The sequence below is a fragment of the Tyto alba genome, unplaced genomic scaffold (assembly GCF_018691265.1).
Source record: "Tyto alba isolate M040663 unplaced genomic scaffold, T.alba_DEE_v4.0 Super-Scaffold_3, whole genome shotgun sequence".
NCBI lineage: Eukaryota > Metazoa > Chordata > Aves > Strigiformes > Tytonidae > Tyto > Tyto alba.
This window is the reverse complement of record NW_024881304.1, coordinates 3,708,679-3,732,578: the sequence shown is the minus strand read 5'-3', so window position 1 is coordinate 3,732,578 and position 23,900 is coordinate 3,708,679. Positions and strand designations below refer to the sequence as shown.

Here is a 23,900-nt window from a genome sequence, read left to right as displayed (position 1 = left end):
GGCAGGCTCCCCCTGTCCACGCCGTGACGGGATGGCGGCGGCCCTGCGTGGGACGGTGTGCCCGGGGTCACCAGCGCCGTGCCCGGCGATTCGACTGGTGGGAACTGGGGACGGCTGGCGGGTGGCGGTGGGTGGTGCTGGCCGGCTGCAGCCGTGGCACCGCGCTCACCTTGCCGGCGGCAGGACGGGCAGCGGGCACCCACGCCCCACCCTCCCCGAGGACAAGACAGAGCTGCGGTGCCAGGAGGTTTCTGGACACCCGTGTCCCTGTCCCCACCCCAGCCACGGTGCAACCACGAGCACTGCGGCGGGTGCCGGCACCCCCTGTGCCCACCCTGCCCCACCCTGCTGTGGGCCAGCTGAGCCTGGTGGTGGTGGCGGGTGGGACCCGTCACCGGGGTGGGGGTCCCAGAGGTGGGAGCTGTCACCCCGCAGGCAGATTGGGGGTCCCAGGGGTGCTGCAGAGCAGGCAGTGGGGGGCTTTGGGTTGGCATGGGGTGTGTCGGGGGAATGTGGGACCAGACCCAGGCTCCAGCATCTCCCCAGCCTCCGGCAGGAGCCCCTCCGATGGGGGAGCTCCGGGAAGGGGGCTGGGGGGGAGGATTTCCATGAAGAGCTGTGCTTTACCAATGGTGAAGGGTTTCAGGGAATCGGGCTGCGGGGCGAGCACGTGAGGTGGCCGGGCAGGGCCGGGGCACGTGCCCCCAGCGCATGCTGGCTCCCCGTCACCAACTGACTGGTCCTGGCTGGCCCTCAGCCCCTGGGGACTGGCCCAGCCCCACGGCAAACAGCGCTGAACTGGGCGAGGTGACCCCTGGACTGGGCAAGGAGGGACAGCCCTGCACCCCAGGGCCAGCGGTCACGGGGCCTCTCCGGCCGTGCCTCGGCGCTTTCCCCACCGCGCCGGCTGCCTCGGCACAGCCCCTCCACCGGCGTGATGGGCGCTTGTGCCAGCTCCGGCTCCCTCCTCCTGGCTCCCGGCTCAGCCCCCGAGCTTTTTCTTGGCGGTGAAGCGGTTGGGTTGGTACCATTAACTCCCCCTGGCAGTGCCGGGCAGGGCAGTGCTGCCAGCTCTGCTCGGCGGTGGGGGTCCCAGGGACAGGAGTGCTGGGGGGTGCCGGGTGCCTGGCCACGTGCTGGCGGTGGCGGGGGCCGGCTGGGGCTGTTTTCCTCTCTGTTTGCTCGGCCGTGGGGACGGCCAGCGATGCGGATCAAGGCCGGTGTCCCCCGGGCAGCCAATTGTTGGCCGGCTTGGAGGGGAGGGAGAGGGGCAGCCGCCTTGGGGCTTTCCCAACCATGGAGGGGGCCACCATGCCAGTACTGCCCGGCCTGAAACGCTGCCAGGCTCAGCCCACCCAAGCACAAGGCTGGGTGATGCTGGCAGGGACCTGGGTGCCTGCCGGGACCTCAGCACCCAGCACTCCCCAGCTGCCCCCCACGTCCCACTGCTGCGGGTGCTTGGGGACCCTGGTGCTGGGGGACACGGCAGCCTCAGTCCTGAGCACCGGCATGTCCTTTTGCGCTTCTTCTGATGAATCCTTTCCCCCAGCAGGCCATGAAAGGGCCTTTATCCCCTTTCTTCCTCGTGGCCAGATCACACCCAGCAGGACCCTGTGCTGCCATCTCTCCCCGGGACTGCCAGTCGCCTCGGTGAGGGTGGGGGCCCAGCACGGCCCTCCCGGTGCCTCCCGCGGGGAGCCCGAGCAGACCGTGGCTTCACCGGGGCTGCACATGCTGTATCTGCTTCTTGGTCGGCTCCGGACCAACCGCTGCCCCCCGGGGAGAGGAGGGACACGGCTGTGGCCTCGTCTCTGTTTTCAGCCCGGTTATTTATATCTATAAACAAGGATGCTACAGTTGTGTGGGCTGAAAGGCGTACCCGGTCATTCCCCGCTCCCCAGTCCCCAGGTCCCCAGCCATCTGCCACCCCATCGCTCAGGCCCCCACCGGGGCTCCCCCAGCCAGCTCTGCGCTCGTGACAGCCTGCTGAGGAGCTCAGGTTTGAACGGGAGACACCCCCCCCACCCCGGGCACTGCAGACCCCCCCGCACTGCCCCACATTTCCTTCTGCAGCCCCATGCCAGGGTCCTGCTTCTGCTCCACCCTGTGGAGTCCCAGGGCGGTTTGGCTGGGGGTCTGGCCCTGCGTCCAGCCCAGGTGGGTTTTGGGGTGTAGGGCAGCCCAGCCCTGCTGTCCTGCACTGCTGGCATCGCCCTGTGCCTCCTTGGGGGGTCTGGGAGCTGCCTATGCTCCCTTCCTGTCCCTGGGGATGCGGGGAGGTTGCAGAGTGGGATGCCGAGCTCCCTGTGCAACGGAGGGGCTTGGGGAGCTGATGGAGGGCAGCTCATGGCCCAGAGACCCGTGGGCCCTGTGCACATGGAATTATCTCCTGTGGGCTGGCAGGTCCCCAGGGTGCCCCTGTGAGCAGGGATCCCCCAGCAGAGTGGGGCCCTGGCACCATCCCGAGGGATAGCTGCCAGAGCATCCCTCCAGCAGCTGGTACCCAGCCCCTCTCTGCTCGCTCGAGAGAAGGTGCTGCCAGCTCCATACCCAGCTTTCCAGTGGGCAGCAACAGACACCAGCAACTGGGCACACTGGGGAAACAGACCAAGACTCAGAGGAGCTGGCCCAGAGTGAGGCACTGGGTGCCAGACATTTTGGGAGCATCATAGCCACTTGGGCTTGTTTGGCTTTAAAGGTGTTTAAACAGCATTTAAAGGTATTAAAGTCCTTGCTAAGTCATAGAATCACAGAACCATAGAATGGTTTATGTTGGAAGGAAACTTAAAGGTCACCTAGTTCCAACCCCCCTGCCACGGGCAGGGCCCCCTTCCCCCAGCCCAGGGGGCTCCCAGCCCCGTCCAACCTGGCCTGGAACCCTTCCAGGGAGGGGGCAGCCACAGCTGCTCTGGGCACCCTGGGCCAGCACCTCACCACCCTCACAGGAAAGAATTTCTTCCTTATATATGATCTAAATCTGCCCTCATTCAGTCTAAAACCATTACCCCTCATCCTATCACCACACCCACTGATAAATAGTCCCTCCCCAGCTTCCCTGTAACCCCTTTAAGCACTGCAAGGCCGCTCTAAGGTCTCCCCAGACCCTTCTCTTCTCCTGGCTGAACCCCCCCAGCTCTCTCAGCCTGTCCCCATGCGGGAACTGCTCCAGCCCCCTGAGCATCTTCGTGGCCTCCTCTGGCCCCGCTCGAGCAGCTCCGTGTCCTTCTGATTTTGGGGGCCCCCGAGCTGGCCCCAGCACTGCAGGGGGGTCTCCCCAGAGCGGAGCAGAGGGGGAGAATCCCCTCCCTTGCCCTGCTGCCCCCCCTGCTCTGGCTGCAGCCCAGGGTGCAGTTGGCTTTCTGGGCTGAGAGCGCACATTGCTGACTCATAGTTTTTCATCCACCAACACCCCCAAGTCCTTCTCTGCAGGGCTGCTCTCAATGCACTCCTCGCCCAGCTTGGGTTTATGGTTGTATTTGCGTATAAGTCCTTGCTTAATTGCCTTAAAGGTGTTTAAGCCCTTGCTGCAGGACAGCAAGCCCACAGGAGCAAAGCCCCTGGCCCCGTGGGGCTGTGGCTGCTGCCAGCAGGGACACGGCTGCCCTGCCCGGGTGGCAGAGATGAGTGGGCTTCTGCTGGCACCTCCACCTCCGGAGTTGAGAGAGGGGGCAGTCTCCCCCGTGCCAAGGACAGTTTGTCCCCATCTCCTACGTCTCAAGGTGTCCTTCTGCCCTCAAGCTCTTCCAAGCAGCCACGCTTGATGGCTGGGAGTTGCTTGGGCGTGAAGCTGGTCCTGCGTGGGACGGGCATCCTGGATGGGGCTGCAGGAGCTGAGGGGCCTGGGACCCCCCTCCAAGCCCTGTGGTGCTGAGGGGAGAAGCGTCAGGGTTACCCCGGAGCTCGTCCTCAGGTCCTTGGTTCCTGGAGCAGTGCTTGGCAGGGAAGCGATTGAGCACAGAGATAACCCACCCTTCAGGTCTGCTGAGCAGCGCTTTGCTTCTGGCTTCTGTAAAGTTAATTGGTTTCGAGGTTCCAGGAACAAACGAAGGAGAAAAACCCACTCTCCCAATGTGCGGGATCATTGAATGCTCTCTGGCGAGTTATAATTGCAAATCATGTTTTGAAATCGCATTAACCAATTAGCCCTTGTTGTTGTTTTGCCCTGCCACATGACAGCGTGTGCCGCAAGGGAGCTGGCGGTCAAGGGCGAGGGAGGGGGGCCACGAGCTGCCCCCACCAGCAGCGGCTCCGGGCCCAGGCACCACACTGCCAGCATCGGGAGCTTCTCTGGGGGGGTGCCTGTGGGGAGGAAGGGTCCTGCCCTGGGCACGGCCTCGGGCAGGCATCACCCCAGCGTCCTCACAGCCCGCTGCGCCAGCCGCAGGCATCCCACTCCTAACACCAGCTTTCCCAGCACCTTTCCTTTGCTCCCCAGTGTGCCCCACTCTGCCACCACGATGCTGGCAATGGGGTCACGGTGGATGGCGGGGGTCTCGGGGCTGCTGGGAGGGTGCTGGGGCCGTGCCTGTGGGATGGCCAGTGCCAGGGACCAGAGGCACCCACTGGTGTGTTCCCAGCAAGGACAAATGCCGGGAGGCTTCTTGCTTGAGAGGCTGCGGTGGTGGTGGGGGGGGGGGGACGACACTGCTTGGGCTGCAAATCTAACCGTTATCTCCACCACATCTTCCTGCCATCTTTCATCTTGGCCCTGGGAATGGCAGGCCGTGGCAGGCAGCAGGCACAGAGGCCGGGCAAAGAAACCAAGCGTGGCAAGCGGAGCACACCCCGGCCACGCACGGCACCCACTCCTTCGTGGCTGGGTCCTGGCCAGCCTCGTCCGCACCAGGACACTCTCGAGGCCGAGGGGTTTTATGGGCTTGCATTAATCTGCTCGATCTGTGAGCATGGCTGAAGGATAAAAAATAGGGCAGCTGTTGGGGGGGTTCAGTGAGAAGGCAAACCACGCAGTGGTGGGCTGTGGGTGAGGGCTGCGACACGGCACAGCCGGCACGGCGCTCAGCTCCCCGCCACCAGCGAGGCAGGATGCTGCTGGCGGGACGTGCTGCGCCGCGCTCCCCCGAAGGCTCCTCACATCCGGGAATCCAGCGTCAAACTTTCCAGCTGGCTGGAGAAAACCGCACGGCTGCAGTTTTGCAATCGGCTGGAGCCCAGGCACAGGCCTGACACCACCAGAGCTGGCGGCAAAACCGTCCCCGGCTGTGCCGGGAAAGCACCGTCGGCTGGGGGGCTCGGGGGGCTGAAAGGAGGGTCTTAGCCCACCCGTCTCCCAGGCAGCCCCTGGCCACGGCGAGGGGACCAGTCCCTGTGCCAGCTCCTCACTGTGTGGCCGGCCTGGCTGCGTGGGGCTGGAGCCGCCCCGTGCCAGCTACGGGGTGCACGGACCCTCTGGGACAGGCTCTGGGAGGTTTGGGGACATCTGTGCTCCCTTTTCCTCCTCTCCTTCTCACTGCTTTGATTTTCTGCAAAGCTACATCTTGGCACGGTGGGGATGGCGTGGGCATCCCCTCTGCCCAGTTAAAGAGGGAGGGGGAAATGATGGAGGTGGATGTCACATGCCAAACAAGAGCGGGGACGATATAAAGCAGGCATGGCTTCATTTGTGCCAGCAGGAGAAGGGGAAAGGCAGCAACTGGAGGCTGGGAGGGAGCAGGCAGGCTCTGAGTCGCTGCCTGCACCCCAGCCCCCCGGGATGCCCACCCCACCGGCGGGCACTGCACCCCATGCCGCGGGGCCGCGCTGCCTGTCCCCCTCCCCAGCCGCCCGCACCGTGTTTGCTTACAGGGCAGCAGCTCTCAAGCCTCCTTCTACAACCCTGGCGAGGCGCGTTGCTGCCTGTCCCCGGAGACGTCCCCGCACCGGTGCCACGTGGCTGGTGCCCACCTTCGCCGGGGCAGGGGAAGGGTTAAGCGGATGGCTTGAGCCCAGCCATGCCCATGGCTCTGGGTGCCTCTAACTCCCCCCTAGCCACCCTGCCAAACCTGGCTGCCTCCAGTCCCCCCGCGTGCCAGCCAGCGCTGGTTCAGCACTTACGCAGGCTGCTGTTATTAGAAATTAGTTAATGGATGTCTCTGGCTAAAGGAGAGCGGCCGTAACAGGAGCCGTGGGATTGCCGAGCGTGTGAGGGCAGAGCTGCCACTGAATATTTAACGTCCCGCGATGGCCCGGTGAGAGGGTGCTGCTGCTTGGGGTGAGGGGAGGTTTTCCTCCTCCCAGCCCGATGGCGACGCTCGCTGCCGGCCGGCGGAGTTGTTTCCATCCCAGGCCGCCCGAGGCTTCGCGAGGATTTATGAAAGATATGTGTAACACAAATAAAGCCTCCCAGCAATGCGCGGAGCCGTCCTGCCGACGTGCGGCGGCTGTGCAGGGCTCGCCGCTCTGCGTGGGGAGGTGGGTGCGTCAAGCCCCAGCCTCGCTGCGAGGTGGACCCCAAAGATTTTCCTCTGAAATAAAATCTGGGCAGGGCAGAGGAGCAGAAGACAGTTTGGGGGTGGCAGCCCTTGGGATGGGACAGGGAACCTGCAGGGACAAGGTTGGTGGCTGGCCAGGAGCTGCTGGCTCTTCCTGCAGTGTGTGGGATGCTCCTGGGAGAAGAAATTGCCTCTTTGGGCCACTTTTGTAGAGATAGACCCCGAATTGTGTCTCCATGAAAAAAAAAAAAAGAGGTGTTTCAGCTCAAGCGGGGAAGTTTGATGGAGACTGGAGGAGGGGACCGGGCTGTCCCCCCCCCCTCTGGGTAACGTTGGGGTGATCCCACACGGATTGTTTGCTCTCAGTGTTACGAGGTACCAAGGTGGCTGCTATGGGGGCAGTGGGCACCCCGAGTGGGGCAGCTGGCTAGGCTGGTTTAATGTGGGAGCAACTGGAGCTTCCCAGTCCGGGGAGAGAACCTGGCTGTGGGGAGTGCTGGAGGGGACCTTCCTCGTCTGTGGGGTGCCTCTGTCCCTCCCTAAAAGGGGAGAAAACCCAGCACCCGCACTTGACGCATGCTGGATTTACCCCTTCGGGTTAGATCAGAGCAAGAGTGACAGCCCCGTTGCTGTGAGACCCTCCTGCAGCAGCCCCCGGGGTGCTCCGCGTAGCGATGCCCGGCGGGGTGGTGACGTCCGGCGGGGCACCGGTGCCCGGTGGGGTGACCGTGCCGGGTGGGGTGGGGTGGGGGGATGCTCGGTGAGGTTCCGATGCCGAGTGGGGTGGGGATGCCCGGTGGGACACTGATGCCCGGGGCGGTGGGTGCTGCCCGGGGCGGGGGGGGGGTGGCCGTGCCCGGTGAGACCCAATGCCCGAAGGGGCGGCGGTAGCCGGTGGGACGGCGGGCGAGGCGGGGCCGGGGCCGGGGCGGGGGCCGGGTGCGCTCCCCCCGCCGCGGCCGGTCCCTCCCCGGCGCTGCCCCTGACGCTGCCCCGGCGGCGCGGAGATTGGGAGCCGCCGCGCTGGGGGCGGGCCTGGCTCCGGTTTAATCTCCGGCTCCGCCGGGATTACGGCCGCAGGATAGTTTCTAATCCGCGGCACCGGCCACCGGGGGCTGCTCGCCCCAGCCCGCAGCAGAGGCGCCGCCGGAGAGAGGGCCAGGTAAGTCTCTCCCAGCCTCCCCAGTTGCACGCACCCCCGTACTTTTTGCCTTCTCCTTCGGGAAACTCCGCGGCGGAAGGTTTGGGCTCCTCACCTCCCCTTAGTCCCCCCCGCACCCCATTTTAACCCCCCCCCGCCGGGCCCCGCTCTCCTCCCGCAGCCCGGTGCGCCCCGCAATTCCCTGCTCCCCTCCTCCTCCTCCTCCTCCTCTTCTTCCCGGAGCTGGACATGTGCCCCCCCGGACAGCACCGGAGGAGGGCTCCGGCAGCCCGGGCAGGTGGCAGTGCCCCGGGGCTGTTTGCTTTGCTTTTCTTCTGCCACTTCCCTCTCCAGCTGCTGAAACCCTCCCACGGGTGGGTAACAAATCCTGCGAGGGCAGAGGGAAGGCAGAGTCCTGCGTTGCTGCCTTTCCACCCTAATGCCCAGAGCTCCTGCCCGCAGCGGGATGCCGGGGGGGGTTGGCATCGCCGCCCGCTTTGCAGATAACAATAATAATAATAATAATACTACCACCAAACCCCCTTTTTCTTTCCCTTTTTAATTTTTAATTGTCCGTGGGAATAACATATGTTTCTTAAGGCTGGAAGCGGTCGCGGCTGGGATCGGGTGTCAGGGTGCCGGGGCGAGGAGCGGTGCGCGGCGGGGGGCACGGCTGTGGAGAGCAATGCCGGCCGCCGCAGCCGCAGCTGGGGCTCGGCTTGGCCGTGCGTGCGGTGCTTCCCCAGGCCAGGGTATTTATAGAGCCTGGCTGGCCGGGACGGCAGTGCGGAAAGGCAGGCGGCACATTGCGTTCCCGCCGGCCACGCGTGTCCCACGCCAGCCGGCACGGCGGCCTGCTCTTCCCCGGGGGCGGCTTGCAAACGTCCTGCTGGGGAGAAACCTTCCCCGAGGGGAAACTGAGGCACGGCAAGCGGCTGCTGGCCTCAGGGTCCCCGTGCCAAGGGCCGGCTCTGCGGTGGCGCGGGCGACACGGGGACCCCGCAGGTCCCTGGCAGGTGGGACGGGGGCGGGGGGGAAGGAGGGCTGAGCCCCGGCTGGCCACGGAGGGCATGGCCGCGCTGAGTCGCCGCGGAGGAGACGGGGAATTTTCCACTGGTGTTTGGATCAGGCCCAAGCTGAGCCGTTAGGCCTGCCTGGTCCCTGCTGCCGGCCACCAGCACACGTTCACCCCCCTGGCTTCGTGGGGGCACCCCAGGGAAAGCCCTCCATGCCCCATGGCATTGTCCTGTCCCCCTGGGGACCAAGCACCAGCATTTCCTGACTTCCGTGGCCAGGGATGCTGGGGGGCAGTGGGGGCACCCCGGCCAGCCCCGGGACGGCATGGCGGGGGGTGCCGGCACCGTGGGGGAGCCTGGCCGAGGCGTAAAGGGCCCCGCAGCGCCCGGCCGTGCTGCAGCTGTAATCACACGCCGGGGCCGCAGCCACGGCAAACAAACAGGCACCGGCAGAGCCTATTTTCCTTGGCGCGTGGGGACGGGGGGAAGGAGCGGGATCCCACGGGCTCCTCTGGAAACTCAGCCCTTGAGAAAACAGAGGTGGGTTGGGGATGGGATGGGCCCCCCTGTGCCCCCGACCCTCTTCACTGTGTGGGTCTTGACTGCCGCGCACCTCCCCGGCCGCTGACGCAGGTCCGGGGCTGGCTGGGTCCCCCTGTGCCAGCGGGGAACAGCCAGCATAGTCCTGCTGTCCCCAGACTGGGGAGCAGACACCAGGCTGGTGGGGTGGCCTGATGGCAAGAGTGGCAGGGCCAGGGACAGCAGTTGTCCCCTGGGGCTTGGGTGGGTCGCAGCCCCCAGGCGGGTGCTATGCTGGGGGTACTGGGGTGGTGGTGGGACACACGAGCCCACGGCTGAAGTCGGTCCCCCCCCCCCCGGTGTCGCCGGGACATTCGCCTGCAGCAAATTGGCAGCTTGAATGTTTTTTGCCATTGACCCCTTGATGTCATCCCACCAAGGCCTCGTGTGTTTTAGGGAGTGGGAACTCCTGAAAAGCATCTCGCTTCCAAGGCGAAATGTGTCTCCAGAGGTGCAATAGAAAACCTAAAGTTTTGTTTTAGGCATCACCTGCCCATCAGTCTCCACCGTGCCACTGTCCTCCCCGGGTGGCTCTGAGCTCCTGACGGGCACTGCATCAGCTTTAAGTTTAAAACAAACCCTGACATAGATCCTAGAGCTGGCTGGGACAATTTGGGCTCAAGCTGCCGTCTCATCCAGCCTCCCCCAGAGACATGCCAGGTGCCACTGGCCTTGGGCCGTGCCCTCACCGTCCCCATCCCTGTTCCCATCCCCACACTGCCAGCTGCCTCTTCTGCCTGACCCTCTCCCGGACAGGCTCAACATCTTCCTTCCACGCCAGGTTGTGCCAGTGGCAGCCCGGGCTGTCCCGATGCTGGGCACAGCTCTCCTGCCACTGCCTGGCCTCTGGACCCGTGCCTCAGTTTCCCCACCACACATCCCAGCTCACCTCAGTACTGGTTCCTGCATGTGGGAAGAGGTGGTGTGATGGTGGTGGCCAGTACCTGTCCCGTGGCCCCTCACTTCCCTCTGTGGCCCCGTCCTGGGGCACACGACAAGCAGGCAATTGTCGTGGCCAAGCCGCGCCGTGTCTCTGGTTTTGGAAAACCCTCCCCGTGTCCCCTCCCTCCCCCCCCACCACGATGTCTGGCTCCACCACCGCCTTTCCCCTCCCTGGCGTGTCCCAGACCCCAGCACGTCTGCTGCTGTGGGACAGTGGCCATGAGCCAGCCTGGCCGCTGGCACACTCTGCCTGTGGGCACGTCCCCGGGCTCGGGCAGAGCCGTTCCCAAGGACACAGGGGCCACTTGTGCTCTTCGAGGGAAGACCCCAGGTGGACACCAGTCCCTGCACAGCATGGCTGGGAACTGCTGGGGCAGGTGTCGGTGCCGACGCAGCCCTGCTAGCCAGGACAGCGGCTTTGAGAGCCGCCTGCTCCTTCTTGTCGCTGCCAATTCTGCCCTGGCTGGAGTGCCAGGGGCACTGCCTGGCCCGAGGCTGAGCCATGGTGCGGTGTTTGGGGATGAAACTCCAGGGTTGGGTGAGCCCAGGAGCGGGTGGCCACACCACCCAGTTCATGCTGGGACAATTTGTGGGGCTGGCTAGCATGGCTGTCTGGTGGGGCTAGCTCACAGGGGTTCCCAGCAGGTCTACAGTGGGGCTACCCAGAGGGGCTCCCCAGTCATGCACTGGGCAGGTTGTCTCCAAATGTCCCTCCCCACAGCTGCCGTTGTCCCCGTGCACTTGGGGGTGCACCCCAGAACCCTCGCCCCAAAGGTGAGGTGCCCAGCTGTGCCCCTGCACAGCCGGATTTGCCCTTCTGGGTGCCCACTGTCCCTGAGACAATGGCACTGCCTGTGCTTGGCTGGGAGGTGGGGTGGGAGAAATGCCATAGGTTTAAAAACAGGTTTGGGGTGCTAATTTTAGGAAGGCAGGTCAGGGGGAAGACACGTCTGCGTGTGCTCGGGGGGAAGGGCAGGCCCTGCTCCTGTAGGGTCAGGCTGGCTCTGGTCCCAGTGCCCAGGCTCCCAGGGCTGTCCTGGGAGGGGGTGCGGGTGTGTGTTTCTCTGTGGAGGGGCAAGGGGAGCTGCGGGGGGGTCCCCGCTGTGTGTGCCTGCCCTGCTGGGGCCGGCTCCGCTGTGGAGATAATGCCCAGGGGTCCCTGAGGTTTGGGCTGTTGCCCCAGCTCTGCGCACCCCTGCGCCCACATTGGTGTTGGGGGCTGGCCAGGGACCCCAGGCTGGGGGTCCCCCCATGCCCAGCAGTGGTCCCAGGGCTGGGGGTTGATGGCAGCAGGGGGACATGGTTGGCGTCCCTGCCCGCTTGCCCAGGCTGCCTGTCTCTGGGAGGGCTGTGTCACCAGCGCAGCCCCAGGGAACATGAGACCTCTGTGCCCAGCTCTGCTGAAACCTGAACAGCCACCTGGGCAGGCGGGCACGGAGGGGGGAGGGCCTTTCTGCCGGCCCCCCAGCACATGCCAGCGGCTGCAGGGTACCTGGCTGCGAGCACGCAAGCCGGCAGCTGCGGCAGGCTTGGCACTAAAGCCGGATTACCACCCGGAATAGTCCTGTGGCCCCATCTGGGACGGATTAGCCCCGCGGGATTCATCTTCAGAGGGAGAGATGGGGAGGGGGGTCTCTGCCCTGTGGGGGTCCCCGGCCTGGGGGAGCACCCACCCACTGCCAGGGAGACCCGGTGCCTTCGTCCCCCGTGGGTGAGAGCAATGGGTGCCCGCAGACGGGTGTGGGGACACGGTGGGTCATCGCAGCCCGGGCTGGCGCGGCGTGGCACAGGCAGGGCTGGCAGGCAGCGGCTGCCGGTGCCGGTGTGTGCCATGCTCCTGCCGGCATGGCGTGCCCCAGCAGGGACAGTGCCGTGCCGCGGCTTGAGCAGGGGAACCGGCAGAGTGCAAGGGCCAGGCTTTCCTGGGGTGATCCGTGTCTTCCTCGCCACGCTGCCGGGTGCGATGGGCACCTTCTGCTGGCACTGCTGACAGAGCTCTCCCCTGTCCCAGCCCCCCCACTCCCAGCTGGGATTTTACACCTTTTATATAAAGTCCGGGTGGAAGCGAGGTATTGGGCAGAGGGGTGCAGCCCCTTCCAGGACCGGATCCCCTGCCACGGTGCCCTAGCCCCCAGGGAATGCTGGCAGGGGGCTGAGGTGAGCCCAGGGCTGCCTGTCTGCCAGGGCAGGGCATGGATTTGGGAGTCCTGCCGCCCCACACACGTATCCCCACCCTGGCGAGGAGGGGCAGGCATCTGTGCTGGCCGGGGACACGGCGTGCGAGACCAGACGCAGCCTCCCCTGGCGCGCAGACGTGGCCGGCGGGGAGGGTACGTGCCGCCCCACGCATACAGCTCGGCCTTCCCCACGGGGGGGGCTGCGGGAGGGCTGCGTGGCCGTGACGGAGGGTTGGTGGGGTGGGCGATGTCCTGACTGTCACCGAGCAGTGGGACAGCAGGAGCAGCCTGCCGGAGAGCCAGGGCTGGGTAGGGAGAGGTGGGGTGTCCGGGCACAGCAGGGGCTGTTGCTGGTCCTTGTCACCTGGAGCCATCAGGCAGTGGGGAGGCACAGGCTGGGAAATCAGTGCGGCTGGCTCAGCACCCCCAGGGACACGGCCCTGGGTTCCAGAGTGGGGGGGGGCGTTCTGTGCCCACATGTGTGGCTGTACCCATGCCATCAGGGTGGGCGAGCGGGCGCTGGGGCTGGCAGTCCGGAGGGGGATGATGCTGGGCAGCACACGGAGGAGCTGCCGAGGATGGCGGCATCCCATCTGTGTGACGGCATGGCAGCCCCGCGGCGATGGGCTGGGGCTCTCGGGGCTGGCACGCCGTGGCGGGAGATCCCGGGAGAGATGCTCTTTGCCCAGAGTGGAGGGTCCCCAGCTGAGGTGGGCACACAGGGACAGGGGTGAACCTGCCACCCCCAGCCCTGGGGGGACCCATGCAACCCCCCCCCCGGGGCCATCCGCAGCTCCATGTATTTGCTGTTCTGCCCGGCCTTATCGCAAGGCAAACAGCGGCAGGCAGGGCACGCTCTGCCCGATCGAAGCGTCTCCCATTCCCTCCCCTTTCATCTCCCCCCCTTCCCTGGCCGCCACCAGGAGACCCTGGCCGAGGGGCAAAGGCCGGGGGCCAGCCGGGGAGGTGGCGGAGAGCAGTGCCGGGGCTGTGCCGGGGCTGTGCCAGCGCTGCCCGGCGGGAGGAAGCGTCTGGGTGGCGGCACTAAGCCCGATGCATGCGAAATGAGCCCTGCCGTGCCGCTTGCTATTCCGAGAGGCGCTCGGGGGAAGAAGCTGGTATTTCCTGAGCTGCCCAGCGAGGTGTAATTATAACCTGGGAGAAGAAAGGGGCTGCAGAGGAGAGCGCCCAGCCTCCCTGGCGCCCGCGGGGGAGTGGGCAGGGGGAGCAGGGCAGCTCCTGCCCAACGCTGGTGGGATGCAGCGGAGCTCTGCCTGTGGGCAGCCTGGCGGCACTGGGGGGGTTTGGGGAGGTGATGGAGCACCAGGAGGGGCTGGCAGACCCCCTCAAGCCCGACACTGGGAGCAACAGGTTTGGCGATGCCCGCCCGCGGCGGCGGGAAGGCGCAGAGTTAACGGCGGCGTTTGGACGTGCTGGCAGCCTTGTTCGTGCCTGGATCTGGCCCAAGCGGAGGCCTAGCAGAGGGGATAAATCATCGCCCAGCGCCCGCCCTGCGCTTCCCTCGCTTCCCCCGCGTGGCTGAGCCTCCCTGCTCTGGTCCCCGCTGGCCAGCACCCTGCCTCAGTTTCCCCACCAGGCTGGGTGCTGCAGGTGATGTGGGTGACCCAGCCATGTGCCCCCTGCCCCAGGGCAGCCTTAGGGGCTCAGCTCCCCCCGCCCCCCCCCCCCCAGCACTGCCGGTAGCCAGCATGTGGCCTGGGATGACCCTGCCAGGTCTCTCTGGTGGCCAGGACAGGCAGGGCAGTGGCTCAGGAGCCCTGAGGTGCTGACGCCCACACCCTGCCGTGGCATCCTTCCCCTACATGCTGGGGGGGGGCTGCTGTGCCCTGTGTCTCCCTGCCCCTGCAGTGCTGTGGGAAGGCTCTCTGGTCCCCAGGGCCACTGACCCCCTGGGAGCACAAAGACTGGCATGTCCCACGCTCACCCCCCAGGCAGCGGGATGATGCAGCAGCAGTATTCTCCCTGGCTCAGGGGCTGCACTGCATCCCGACCAGCCCTCGCCTCGGGCTGGGTGGCATCTTCACTTGACTGGATGTGGCCCTAATTTGGAGCCCCCTTGGCCGGCTGGACAGGACCCCAGTCCCAACAGGCCAGTGGGAGGATGGTGGGGGACCCTGCCCCGGCTGCCAGCCTGCCCCAGAAAGCCACCCTGTGCCGTTTCCCAGCGGGGTGGGGAGGGCCGGGGCTTGCACAGAGGCGGCTTTGTGCGGCGTGCCAAGGCGTCCCGCGCTCGGCAGCCTGGCTGCCTTCCCCTGCCAAGGAGCTGTCTCCCGGCCCCGCGCTCTTTCCTGCTCCGTTTGTCCAGCCCTGACGTGCCCCCGAGCCCCCTGCCTTGGCACCCCGGCAGTGCCGGCCCCGGGCAGTGGGATGCGGGCGAACCCTTCGCGCTGGGCAGTGCCGCAGGCTTTACGTAACGGCGCTGGCTGGGGGGTCCCCGAGCTCCCTGTCCCGTCCCCAACTGCCCTCCCAAACGCCCCTGCTCGCCTGTTGACGCCCATCTCCGTGAAGGGAAACTGAGGCACAGAGCTGAGAGCTGCGGGCAGAGCAGTGGAGGTGGGCAGGCGCCGCGGACGGAGGCTCCAGGGCTGGGCTGGCACTGTGCTGTGGGCAAGGGAGCGGAGCGGTCCCGCGGGGTGGGCTGCGGGACGGCTGGCCGGGCGAGGGGATGGCCCCACCTGGGGACCCTCATGGGGCTGTCGGAGCTGGGGTGACGTGCACGGGGCGTTATGTGCTGAGCAGGCAGAAGGGAGAAGTCCAGCCGCGGTGATGCCTGGCCGGGCATCCCTGTCATCCCTGGGTGTGTGGCCCTGCGGTGCCACTAGCACGGGTGCTGAGCTCGACTCCGGCATCCCCAGTGGGTGTGGGACTTGTGAGCCTCCAGGCCGGCCCCTCCAGTGCCCTTGCCTGGAGCCAGACCGCTGTTACCCCTCTGGTGCAGAGCCCGAGGAGAGCCCGCAGTGAGCCCAGCCACCTCCCCGCCATGGACGCCACGGACGTGCCCCTCCAGGCTGAGATGGTGGAGCTGGTGCCCAACGGGAAGCACACGGCCGTGCTCACCGCCTCCACCGTCCCCTCGCTGGCGGGTGACAGGTAGGGACCCTGGGACAATCTGGGGTGCCAGGGGCTTGGGGGGTCCTCCTGGCTGCTTCCTGCCCTTGCGGTGCCAGGCAGTGCTGCCTGGGCACGTGGGGAGATGTGGTGGTCCCCTGCTTTGCTTCGGCCTCATTCCCCTTCGTCCGGCGGCCAGGTTTGAGGAGAACCAGTCCGGCACGGCAGAGATGGAGGAGTTCCTGCCCCATGGCGCCGAGAAGAAGCAGACACACTTCACTGATGTGAGTATCCTCACGGGTACCATGGTGTTGGTGGAATGGGGGTAGTTGCCGGTGTGACCCATGCGTCCCCTCCCCGTTGTGTCTCGTGCGTGCAGTTTGAAGGGAAGACGTCTTTTGGGATGTCCGTCTTCAACCTGAGCAATGCCATCATGGGCAGCGGCATCCTGGGGCTGGCCTACGCCATGGCCAACACCGGCATCGTCCTCTTCCTGTGAGTGCTGTGCGCCCGCAGGGGCTTGGGTGGAGGGGTCTGGGTGTGGGGTGCTCCTCCAAGGGAGTTGGTGGGTGCCAGGGGCGCAGGTGAGAAAGGGGTCCCTGATTTGGGGTGATGCAGGGACCGGTGTCCTGATGCCTGAGCGAGGCCCGTCCCTGGCATGAACCTGTCTGCCCCTGTGGGTTGCTGTGCCCCACTGGGGAGGAGGATGAAGGGTTGACTTCCTTAATACAAGACCAGATTTCCCTGTGTGGCTCAGGATGTGGGTGCCTTGGGTGTGGGGACATGAACCCACAGGGCTGGAGCAGCCCCACAGCTGAGGGGTGCTCGCACCCTACAGCACATCTACCCCGACAGCACCCAGCCGGTGCCGAGGCGAGGGGCTGGGTGGCCTGCCAGGATGGCAGAGCCTCCCCCTGTGGGGTTTGCCCCCCCACTGTGTCTGAGCCCAGTGCTGTGACCCACTGGTGACGGTGCTGTCCTCCCACAGCTTCCTCCTGACGGCAGTGGCCCTCCTCTCCAGCTACTCCATCCACCTGCTGCTCAAGTCCTCAGGCATCGTGGGTGAGTGCCGGGTCTCCCGTGGGGCCGTGCTGCGGGGTTCCCTCCCAACCCTCACCCCACCACCGCTCCCCATCCCACAGGCATCCGCGCCTACGAGCAACTGGGCTACCGAGCCTTTGGCACGCCGGGCAAGCTGGCCGCGGCCATCGCCATCACGCTGCAAAACATTGGAGGTGAGGATGGGACTGGGACTGGCAGGGGGGGGCGTGGTGGGGCTGGCGAGGAGGGACAGGACCGGAGCGCGCTGACACAGCATGATCTCGCTCTGCCCTGCAGCCATGTCCAGCTACCTGTACATCGTCAAATCCGAAGTGCCTCTCGTCATCCAGACCTTTCTCAACCTGGAGGAGAAGACAACGTGAGTCCTCCTGCCCACGCTGACTGCCTGTCTTCCCCCGGGCGGGCGTCGCAGCCTCAGCTCCAGCTGTGCAGCCCATGGCAGGGATTTACTGCCATTAAGCCACTACTATTTTTGATAACCGCCAGTATTAAATAAGCCCCTGGATGGGATTAAACCGGGTTGAACTTCCAATCCCTGCTCCTCACATCGCCTTGGGATCAGGCTTACCTCCTTGAGCAGAGACCAGGGCTGCAGGGTGGGGGAAAAGGAGCTCAGGTTGGGAATGGGGTCCCCCCCATCCCATGCCTGCATCCCCACCCGGTGGCACGGGGGGGGCGAGAGCTGGGCAGAGCTGCCACTGGGACCTCCACCAGTTTGAGACTCGGTGTCCCACCCAGGCTCGACCCCGGCTGCTGTGGGCTGCTCGACAGCATGTGGGACCAGGGCTGGGTAGGGGTCCTGCCCTGTGGGTGGCTGGGGGGCAGCTCCCTCTGCCTGGGGTTGTTGAGGACCTGACTGAGGCCCCTTGCAGAAGCTGGTAACCCAGGCTGCCCACGGGCAAACGTGTGCTGAGAACGGCAGTTCTCAGCCTGCCCACTGCAGCTCTAGCCCTCGGGGGTACACCGCTATGGGGGTAGGCAGGAGCCCAGCTCGAGGGCCTTCAGGAATGCTGAAGGGGTCCCCAGGGATGACTTTTCGGGGGTCCCTGGGGATGCCAGCTGTGGGGAGTGCCAGTGTCCCTGGGGCTGCCAGCGCGGGGGTCCCCACGGATGGCAGGCATCCCCCCGCCGATGGCTGCCTGTGCCTCCCGTGCCCCAGCAGAGCGGGGCGGTGAGCAGGCCCTCTGCTTCCAGGGACTGGTACATGAACGGGAACTACCTGGTGATCCTGGTGTCCGTCACCATTATCCTGCCCCTGGCCCTCATGAAGCAGCTGGGTAAGTCATGGGGGATGCTGCCTGCGGTGCTGGGGTCCAGCACCCCGGTGGGCAAGGAGGGGGCACCCAGCCAGCGCCAGGATCTTGCCCGCACCCACCGGCCACTCTCGTCCCTCCCCAGGCTACCTCGGCTATGCCAGCGGCTTCTCCCTGAGCTGTATGGGCTTCTTCCTCATCTCGGTGAGCGCGTGTCGGTGGCTCGGGATGCTGAGCATCCCTTCTGCCAGGGTGCATGGCTCCGCCGGTGCGGCCGGGCTGCCTGCTGTGGGGACAGCGGGGACAGAGGGTGCTCCGGGCTGTGGAGACGCTGTGGCGGTGCTGCCACGCTGCTGGGTTATTTTTGGCTGAAGGAGCTGAGTGCCGGGGAAAGGGAGAGAGTGCCGGGGGGGTGGGGGGGGCTGGCAACCACGTGTGCGGCCCCTCCACGTGCTGCTGGTAATCGCAAGGGCAGGCGAGGGGGTCAGCATTGGTGTGGGGCACCATGGGCAAAGCGTGCGCCGTAGAGGGGTCCCTTCAGGGGCACCATCCTGTTGGGCATGGTGCTGGCTTGGGCAGTGGGTGCCGGGGGGTGCTGGCTCTGGGCATTGACCGTCCCCGTGTCCCCCCCACCCCAGGTCATCTACAAGAAGTTCCAGATCCCCTGCCCGCTCCCTGAGCAGGAAGGGAACCTCACGGGCAGCCTCAACGCCACCCCTGTCAGCACCAGCGACTACCAGAACGGCTACACCGTCCTCCAGGCGCCTGACCAGGGCACCTGCACCCCCAGCTTCTTCACCCTGAACTCCCAGGTAGGGGCCTGGGATGCACCCCTGGGGCTCTGGGTGAGCCCTGGCCCTGTGCACCCCATGAAGACGGGTGGTCCCAGTGCTGGTGGCATCCACCAGCTTGGCCCCCGGCGCTCAGCCATCCTCTTTTTGCGCAGACGGCATACACCATCCCCATCATGGCCTTTGCCTTCGTCTGCCACCCCGAGGTCCTGCCCATCTACACTGAGCTGAAGGAGTGAGTCCTGGGTGGGGACGCCCACAGGGAGGGGTGGGCTTTGTCCGGCACTCACCCAAAGGCCGTGCCATCCGGGTGTGGGACCTGCGCCGGGGCATCGTGGGGAGGTGGGTGATATGACCTTAGGTGGGTGGTCGGGGTGGTGGTAGGATCTGGGATGGGTGATACAACCTGGGATGGGTGGGTGGACGGTGGGTGATATTGCCCCTGGGAGAGTGGTGATATGACCCGGGGTGGGTGGTATCACCCCTGGGAAGTGGGCAACATGACTCGGGGTGGGTGGTGGGTGATATCACCCCTGGGAGGTGGGTGTTATGAGCCAGGGTGAGTGGGTGGGCGACCTGACCCACCACATACCCCAGGAATCGGGACGCAGCCCCTCTCCACCCAGTCCCTGTGCACCCTAGGGTGCTCTGGCATCACCCCTCCTTGCCGGGGGCGGGGTGCTTGGTGCTGGCGAGGGCCATGCTGAGCCTGCCATCTCCCGCAGCCCCTCCAAGAAGAAGATGCAGTGCATCTCCAACATCTCCATCATGGTCATGTACCTCATGTACTTCTTGGCTGCCCTCTTTGGCTACCTCACATTCTATGGTGAGCTGTTGGGGAGGGGGCCAGGGGCTGGGGGCCCTGCCAGCACGCTGGCACTGGTGTGTGGGGGGTGCCGAGGCTCACCCAGCGGCTCCCCACTGGTGCCCACAGGCCGGGTGGAGTCGGAGCTGCTGCACACATACAACAAGGTGGACCCCTTCGATGTGCTCATCCTGTGCGTGCGGGTGGCCGTGCTGACGGCCGTCACCCTCACCGTCCCCATCGTCCTCTTCCCGGTGAGTGGCCCCGTGGGGATGCCAGGTGGCACTGCCACCTCCCAGCCGAAACAGGACCTTGGCACCACGTTTTGAGTTGGGAAACTGAGGCAGTGATGGAGCTGAGGCCCAGGGACAGGGTGACAGGGATCGGTGGGGCTGTAGGGATGCAGGAACGGGACCAGCTGGGTGTCAGGGACAGGGCTGGGGCAGGGACAGAGGCGATGGCGACCAGTGGGGCTGTGGGGACAGGGCTGGGGCAGGGGAGGAGGGGACAGGGATCAGTGAGGCATCAGGGCTGGGGCATGGGTGATGGGGACCGTCAGGTCTGTGGGGACAGGGGACGGGATGGACCCTGGCTCCAAGGATGGAGCGTGACACCCCGTCATGTCCGCAGGTGCGCCGGGCCATACAGCAGATGCTGTTCCAAGGGAAGGACTTCAGCTGGATCCGCCACGTCACCATCGCCGTGGTCCTGCTGACCTTCATCAACCTCTTGGTCATCTTCGCCCCCTCCATCCTCGGCATCTTCGGCATGATCGGTGTGTGGCAGCACCCTGCTCCCGTCCCCCCCCATCCCCGGGGCGCTGGGGGTCGTGGGCAGCACGCCAGCCCCTGCCCCTGCCTGGCGCTGGGCTTTGCTTGACCCTCCCTGTTCCTCAGTTTCCCCTTCTCACTGTGCTGGGACCAGCCAGTGCGGGAGGGGGTCCCCATCCCTGTCCTGGCAAACTGGTTCCCACAGAGGGGTGCCTGCTGCTTGCCATGCTGCTGGCTGGCGCTTGCTGTTCCCCTGGTTATTTCCCTTGATCCCCCAAGCTGGGCTCCCCCCCCTCGGCACCCAGCTCAGTGCCAAGGCCCTGGCTGTGGAGGGCGGGGTGTGGGGATGGTGCCAGGACACGGCGTCCCTGGGTTTCTGGAAGGATTTGCCAGGACTGGGGGTGGCCGGGGGAGGGGGACACAGGACCTGGCCCAGCAGCGGGGCTGGCAGGGCTGAGCCATGGGGCGGGGGTCCCCTGCCCGGTTTGTCCCTGTCTGCTCCAGGTGCCACCTCTGCTCCCTGCCTCATCTTCATCTTCCCCGCCATCTTCTACATCCGCATCATGCCCAAGGACAAGGAGCCGCTGCGCTCCACCCCCAAAATCTTGGTAAGCGTGGGGGGGTGGGGAGAGGGATGGGGGTCCTGTGGCTGGGCTGAGGACCCTGTCGCCCTGCCCGTCCCTGATCCTCTTCCCTGTCCCCACAGGCTGCTTGCTTCGCCCTCCTCGGGGTGCTCTTCATGATCATGAGCTTGAGCTTCATCATCATCGACTGGGCCATGGGTGGGGGGAAGAGCGGTGGCAGCCACTAGCCAGCACTGGGTGCCCACGCCAACCTCCCCCCCACCCACCGGTGCCCCAGGGAGAGCTGGCCCTGGGCTCAGTCCCCATGCCACGGCCCCGCCAGGCTTCCCTGGGGACCTTCCGCCGTCGCTGCCCATCACCCGCGGTGGTGGTGAGGGGGTATGAGCCATGGCAGGCGCGGGGACCCCCCCAGCCTGTGCCCAGGGTGGGGCAGTGAGCCTGGGGCAGGTGCTGTGCCCCACCCCTGCTCCAGAGGGTACCCTCCCTGCTCTGCGCCTCAGTTTCCCCGTCTGTAAAATGGGGAGAATAATACTGCCCTACCTCACCGGGAGCTGGCTGTCAGGTGGAGCTCGTCTCTGCGCACCCAGAGCCGCCGGCAGCGGGCACTGCCAGGGGCGCAGGGCACTGCCCGCCGTGGGGGCTGAGGACTGGGGCACTTTCCTGACACACACCCCCCCCCCCAGACAGCATTGAGAGTCCTGATGAACAGTGTCCGTGGGGGGCTGGAGTCCAGCGGGGTGGTCGGACCTGCGGCAGCACCTGTGCCCAAGCCACCCCCCCGCCCCCTTCCCCTGCCATCCCCCGGTCCCTGCAGAAATGCCACCCCACTGGTCCCCACGGTACCCAGCCCACTGCTCTTGAGCCTGCTGGGGGAACAGTTGGCTCCCGGTGCCCACAGATGGGACCCCAGTGACCCCCACCCAGGCCACGCTTGGGGACCGGCCGCATCACTGTGGGGAGGTGGCGTGCCCGCCGGGGGCTTGCTGCCCGTGCTGCGGTTTGGCTGTCCGGAGCCTGGCCCCCCCTTCCGAGGGGCGTGGGGGGTGGGAAGGGGGGATGCAGAGGCCTGGGGGCACCACTCACAGGGGGCCAGCTTGGGGCTGCAGAGCCACCCCTCTGTCTGCGTGCCCAGACGCCAGGGTGATGGGCACCCCTGCAATCCAAGCTGGCCCTGCTTGCCTTGCACCCAGGGCCAGCACCCAGGCCCCCACAGCCCTCTCCCACCTGTGCCGCTGGGATGCCCCACGCCATGCCAAAACCCGGAGAGCGGCTCTCCCACCCACTGCCTCCCTTTCCAGCATGGGGGAGGGGGGCCAAACCAGGTGGGGGGGCTGTCCTGCGGTGAAGTACATAAGAGACGTATTTTTTTACCGGGGTGGTGGAGGCCAGGATGCTTTTTATAAATACTGTATATAAGAGTAGATCTTTTTTAACGTGTTGTGTTGCTCTGGGTAGCTCTGTATGATGTACATATCTATATGGGGTGGAGGCGGGGGGGGCTGCGACCTGGTGCCAGCGAGGGGCACCGCCGTGGACCCTCACCGTCGCCCCAGGGCTGCTGGCTGCAGCGTGGCCCTGCTGGCCCTGGCCCCAGCCCGGCTGCCCCGTGGCCACCCCTGTGCCGTGCCCGTGGCGGAGGGGGGGGCGATGCTTTTAAATTATCCATGGGGGCAATGTCTGTGCCGGCGAGGAGGCCGGCTGGCGAAGCCTCTGGCTGTGAGAATAAAGATGTGAATGTGCCCAGGTCTCGGGCGTCACTGGGGGGGAGGGCGAGGAGCTGGCACCCAGCACGCAGCGTCCTGAGGCAGCACGGACAGACGGACATGCGGACAGACGCTCCTGTGGGATGGACAGGCACGGACACACAGAGGGGGATGCCTGCCGGGATGCAGGAATGGGGACGTGGGGACACACACACGGGGTGGGGTGTGGGTGGGGTGTGAAGGGCTCCACAGGCACAAGATGGGGTGCTGTGCCCCCACGCGCAGACCCGGCCTGTGGGAGACCTGCTGGGTGTGGCCAGAATGGGACAGTGGGACCCCCGGGGCGCAGGACCCCTGGGGAGTGGGAGTCCTGTGGAAGCAGGGCTGGAGGAAGCCCATGCCCGGTTCCAGGGCAGCAAGTGCCCCCCCCCCAGCACCCCCGGGGATCAACCCCAAGGCCTTACTGGTGTGGAGTGGGGGTGAGCGCCCCTCCTCTCCCCGCCCCCAGCCCCTCTCTCCCCCTGCCCGCGGGCGCGGGGCTTTACTCCAGCCATCCCCAGGCCTGGGCACAGCGCCAGCTCATTAGCGAAGCCTTATTAGTGCCGTGGCCCCTCTCCCACGGGAACAGCCCCGCTCCCTCCAGGCCGGGGCCCACGGGTGCTGTCCCACGGACCCCACGGCTGGGCTGGCGTGGGCGGTTGCTGCGCTCCCTTCCCCCTCCTTGGCACAGCGGCTTCTAAATCAGAGCATCCCCCGCTGCCCCCTGCCCCGCTCGGTGGGTGCCAGCTTGGCGGGGGGTGAGGAGGGGCTGGGGGGGCCCGGGTGGGTGGTGTGGCTCTGCCGTGGGGCTGGCGCCGGAGCTGGGGCGGCTTCCTGGGCACGGGCCAGCCCCGCGGGGCAGCAGGCAGAGGCGGGCACCCTCCCAGGGCTGCGTGGGGGGTCCAATTCCCAAGGGAGCCACCCTGGGAGCTGGTGGGGGGGGGGGCAAGCGCAGGGGGTACCCCCTGCCCTGGGGGAGAGCTGCGGGGTGCCTCATCTTGCCCAGTCCCGTCTGGCCCCATCCATTCGGTCGCGGGCACCCCCAGCCCTGGCACCCACCGCGGAGCTCCGTGGGGCCCCGAGGGCCGAGCCCCGCGGCCAGTGGCGGGACAAGCAGGTCCCTGCGGTCTGAGCCACCGTCTTGCGACGCTGCGTCCCCACGGAAGTGACCGTGGGACACAGCGTTCCCCCACGCGGCCGGCCCCAGGGCTGCACCCACCTCTCTGCACCCAAAGGACCCGAAGCGCAATGTCCAAACTCCATCCCCCCTCCCCATGTCTGTCCTGGGACACACCGAGGCCCCACGCCCGCCTGTCCCGTGGCGCCCCGTGTCCCCACGCCCGCGTGTCCCGGGCACACCGAGACCCCACACCCGCGTGTCCCGGGGTGCTCCACGGCGCCACGTTGCCCGTCCCGTGGCGCCCCGTGTCCCCTACGCCCGCGTGTCCCGGCCACACCGTGTCCCCACACCGCCCGTCCCGTGGCACGCCGAGGCCCCACGCCCGCCTGCCCACGCGCGTCTCACCGCACGCCGCTCCCCG

At 66.5% G+C, this 23,900-nt stretch overlaps 1 protein-coding gene across 2 annotated transcripts; it reads left to right on the top strand.

The window, feature by feature from the left end:
• The first annotated feature begins 7,459 nt into the window (after positions 1-7,459).
• On the top strand, positions 7,460-22,356 carry SLC38A3 (solute carrier family 38 member 3). Of its 2 annotated transcripts, none has more exons than XM_042799847.1 (16): positions 7,460-7,590; positions 15,243-15,394; positions 15,552-15,636; positions 15,732-15,847; positions 16,341-16,414; positions 16,495-16,587; positions 16,691-16,772; positions 17,609-17,691; positions 17,813-17,871; positions 18,306-18,479; positions 18,614-18,693; positions 19,184-19,284; positions 19,393-19,517; positions 19,894-20,038; positions 20,538-20,641; positions 20,740-22,356. In XM_042799847.1, exons 2-16 carry the CDS (start codon positions 15,285-15,287, stop codon positions 20,842-20,844), a joined length of 1,536 nt encoding a protein of 511 aa, XP_042655781.1. In that variant the 5' UTR covers positions 7,460-7,590; positions 15,243-15,284; the 3' UTR covers positions 20,845-22,356. The 2 variants fall into 2 exon arrangements, with proteins under 2 accessions (XP_042655781.1, XP_042655782.1); XM_042799848.1 differs by lacking the exon at positions 7,460-7,590 and adding an exon at positions 14,737-14,857.
• The last annotated feature ends 1,544 nt before the right edge of the window (positions 22,357-23,900 follow it).

Bases quoted from the DNA above. Each gene is read 5' to 3' on its own strand.
- SLC38A3 (XM_042799847.1), top strand. From the start codon at position 15,285: ATGGACGCCACGGACGTGCCCCTCCAGGCTGAGATGGTGGAGCTGGTG. The intron at 17,872-18,305 runs GTGAGCGCGTGT...CCCCCACCCCAG, and splicing joins TGGGCTTCTTCCTCATCTCG to GTCATCTACAAGAAGTTCCA. The intron at 19,518-19,893 runs GTGAGTGGCCCC...TCATGTCCGCAG, and splicing joins TCCCCATCGTCCTCTTCCCG to GTGCGCCGGGCCATACAGCA.